Source organism: Lactuca saligna, chromosome 4, assembly GCF_052625555.1.
Source record: "Lactuca saligna cultivar CGN05327 chromosome 4, ASM5262555v1, whole genome shotgun sequence".
Lineage (NCBI taxonomy): Eukaryota > Viridiplantae > Streptophyta > Magnoliopsida > Asterales > Asteraceae > Lactuca > Lactuca saligna.
The window spans coordinates 75284388-75288526 of record NC_136420.1 but is presented as its reverse complement, the minus strand read 5'-3'; the positions used below and the strand labels follow the sequence as shown (position 1 = coordinate 75288526).

Here is a 4139-nt window from a genome sequence, read left to right as displayed (position 1 = left end):
TGATAATTTTCACCCACCTACCTATAGAGACTATTCTTATAATTTTTTAGAGAATAATAAAAAAAGGCAAAGGTAATTCTTATGATTCCATGCTTATATATATATATATATATATATATATATATATATATATATATATATATATATATATATATATATATATATATATATATATATATAGAAAGAGAGAGAGAGAGAGAGAGAGAGAGAGAGAGAGAGAGAGAGAGAGAGAGAGAGAGAGAGAGAGAGAGAGAGAGAGAGAGAGAGAGAGAGAGAGAGAGATTTTTTGTACTCAATGTGGGATAAATATTTTATCTAGGAAATGGGAAAAAGTCCCCACATGGCCTGAAGTTGGCAAATGATGACTGAATAGACTAATTAAAAAAACGGAAGCGGGCACAAGTCAAGTCAAGGTCCATGCAAGTTGAGCCAATGAATTAACACGGCATTTATGTTCTCTTACACTTTAATTTTAAAAATTTAACTTGCTAAATATCATATAAATCGAGCTTTTTACAATTTTGTTGGGGGCATGTGCCCCCACTCTCACAGGAGTAAACCCGCCAAATGAACAACTTAATACGCATGTGTGGCAACAGTCAGAATCTGAAACAAGCTAATAAATATGTGTCTAAGATGGTGTTCAAAAGTACGATCTATATTATATTAGTCAGGCCTATAATAAACGGTTGGAATTTATTAAAATAATAGGAACCATTAAAAGCCCGTTGCTAAAAGGGCCCATTTAGCAGCATGGTATTGGACTATTGGAATGTCAACATTGTATTTGATGGTATTCCATATTAATTTTGATGATTTTCCATAATAATACATGAAGGAAACGTTTCATTTTTTTAAACAAAGAGGATGACTCGTTTGGCTAATACTTGTTTTAAAAATATATATCAAGATTTATTTACATAATACTTAGAAATAGTAGCAAGTCTAAACAATTGTTTATCCAAATAAAAAACAAAAGGGTGTTTTCGCTTTTCTGAAAAAAAATTGGTTTTTGTTTAAAAAAAATCATAAAAGATAAAGATTTTTATACAATTTAACAGCAAAATATGAGTGTCTTATTTAGCAACAAACATAGTTTGTTGCCAACATTCACAACTAAATAATATATTTGTTTACTCTGTCTGTCAATTAATCTCGCAACAAATCAATCTCATATTCATAGGAGGCATAACCCGCAATATTAACTTCTAAATAAAAAAGGTAAACTCATAATGAAAACACTTCCTATGAGTTGCACACAAGTGCCATACATCGTGTTGCTATAAGAAGACAATATTAAAATTCAACAATTTTCAAAATACAAGAACTAAAAATAGTTCTTAATTACTTAGCAAATCTTCCTTTTTCTTATGTTGCCATTTGTTCAGTCGTTTTCTTGATTGCTCCACCTGACAATTTCATAAACACATCATACTATTATTTACTATAAACAAAGAAATAATATATATATATATATATATATATATATATATATATATATATATATATATATATATATATATATATATATATATATATATATATATATATATGATTTATTTATTGAAGATTTACCTCTTTGTTCCAATCTGTTCGAAAAGTAACCCATAGTAAAATAAGTGTTTGCATCGTCATACCCGCAATCATACCCGACCATATTCCCTACATTTTATATGCAATATAAATTAAAGTTTTAAAATATTCTAAAGTCATATATATATATATATATATATATATATATATATATATATATATATATATATATATATATATATATATATATATATATATATATATATATATATATATATATATATAAAGACTAATTGTTGTACCTTAGCACCCAACTCAAAATAAAAGGCCAACAAACAACCAAATGGAACTCCAACCACATAATAGCATCCAACATTCACATATGCAACAAATGCTTGCCATCCACATCCAACAGCAACACCTATATATTTCCATTTCCATTTTCATTTGTCATTCGCTACTATAAAAGTAAGTTATTTTTTACCTATTAATGTGTAAAACATTAATCCTCTTTTCTTATTTTATCATTTCATTGTGACACTTGTGATAATCTTGTAAGAAGATAAGAAGAAACATTTTGTAGGAGGATATTTAACCTCTTTAACATAAATTATCTCATTCACTTTGTGTAATCAACGGATGACAAACTTTTTATGATTAGTGTCAATGATTAGGGTGATTAGTTTCAGTCTCAGTCTCAGTGACAGTTATATATTACCTGAAAGAACAGGTTGAATGCCGTTTAGAAGGATGGAAAGTGCAAGAAGAGGAGTAAGTTCAGAGACAGCTTTTGCGACAGTTTCTCCTCCCGTAAAAGCATAGCTTATGACGTCTCGTAAGGCCAAGACAATGATAGCGAATATCAAAGCTACCACAAATGAGGTCAGAGTCACCACTACAACAGAAAATTTTGCTGATTTAGGATGTCCTGCACCTAACTCGTTGCTAACTCTCACACTGTCATATATACAAACAATATATTCGTCACTAAAAACATAAATATTTAAAAAAAAAAAAAACGTTCATACACTAAAAAAAAACATTTATAAAATAACAATATTAAAAAAAGTAGCAAATTAAGCCCAATTTGGCCCAGTATATACGATACCTTGCAGCCGCATTAAACCCGATTGAAATCATCAAAACCCATCCAAGTACAGTTTGACAAACAGCCAACGAATCCAACGCTATCTCCGGATTAGGAAGCAAACCGGCGATTAAAACCAGTATCTGATAATACCACGCCTCCAGACACAACATCACCGCCGACGCCGCCGATAACTTAAAAAACGGCCAAAGTCCCGAAAACGCCTGCGCACTGAACCCAGTCCATGTCTCTTTAGTCCGTTCACTGGTCAAAATGTACACAAACTGCGCCACCACAATCACCCACCACGTAAAACTCAAGATCAGGGAGGCGCCCAATAGCCCCCAACCCCATATGTACAATGCGACATAGGTGAAGATAACATGAACGACGAGCATTGCGGCGGCGATGTAGGCGCTGGGGTTGACGATACTTTGTGCTTGAAGAAATTTTTGGATCGGAAAGTTGCAGGCGTAGGCGAAGATTTGAGGGATGAGTCCGATGATGAAGATGGAGGCTGCGCCGGCGATTTCTTTAGATTGACCGATTAAGATGAGTAGTGGTTTGGAGAAAATGTAGATGAACGTAAGAGGAATTCCAGTGAGCACTAAAAGAATGGTGGATCTTTGAAGGTAAATCCCAAGCATCGGGTATTCGTTGGCTCCAAATGCTTGTCCGCAAAGTGTCTCCACTGCACTCCCCATTCCAAGCTACAAACAACCATTACACGATCAGAATTATGTTTGAGTTTGATTCATGTGATCATGAAATGAAGAAATTAATTAACGTGAAGATAGCATGCATACCATGACACCGAAGACAAACAGCTGGACGCCATTGTTGCCGAGTGACGCCGCTGCTAATTGAAGGTTACCCAGTTGGCCGCAAAAGATTTGGGTGGATATAGACGTCACGTTGTTCAGCAAGTACATTATGATCGCCGGAGCTGCTAGTTTGGTCAAACTGTACATTTCCACGGACGTCGCCTTCTTGTATCGCTGGAAGGTGGTTAAACTAGTGTTCGATAGTGTCTCCTCCAGTTCAGGGCTCGCCGCTTCCCCCTCCGGTGGCGGAAGAGTTAAGATTGGTTCTGTCAGATCACCATCTTGGGCGGAGCTTGTATCCATTGGTTCGGAGTTAAGAGTAAGACTGCCGACTTCTCTAAAATCTGGTGGGTGGTGACACTGTGAAGAAAGAATTGGTGAATTATGCAATTATACACTAATACACCGTTATATAGTATTCAAAGTTATATAAAAGGATGTTTATTATAGTAAGCTACGAAAACTGATAAACAGCAACTAAACGTTTTTAGCAATTTGTATTATATTAATTAAAATTAAAATAACAATACTTTTATTTAATTTTAAAGAAATGTATAAAAAAAAATTATGTTTTTAACATACAATCAAATGCTACGGAGTAGGGCACAAGAGTAGATGAAAACAGGTCAAACCCACTTTTATGGTCCGATCCTATATAAATGGGTCATGTATCTCGTAACGAAATGTAATTCTGA

The 4139-nt window shown here is 33.8% G+C and overlaps 1 protein-coding gene across 1 annotated transcript; it reads right to left on the bottom strand.

Annotated features, from left to right (window-relative positions):
- Positions 1 to 1117: 1117 nt before the first annotated feature.
- LOC145042154 (protein DETOXIFICATION 40-like) lies at positions 1118 to 3840 on the bottom strand. The gene is made up of 6 exons (XM_078990538.1): positions 3427 to 3840; positions 2642 to 3330; positions 2252 to 2490; positions 1836 to 1954; positions 1576 to 1662; positions 1118 to 1409 (listed from the first exon to the last, which is right to left on the bottom strand). Exons 1-6 carry the CDS (start codon positions 3745 to 3747, stop codon positions 1341 to 1343), a joined length of 1524 nt encoding a protein of 507 aa, XP_078846664.1. The 5' UTR covers positions 3748 to 3840; the 3' UTR covers positions 1118 to 1340.
- Between the last annotated feature and the right edge of the window lie 299 nt (positions 3841 to 4139).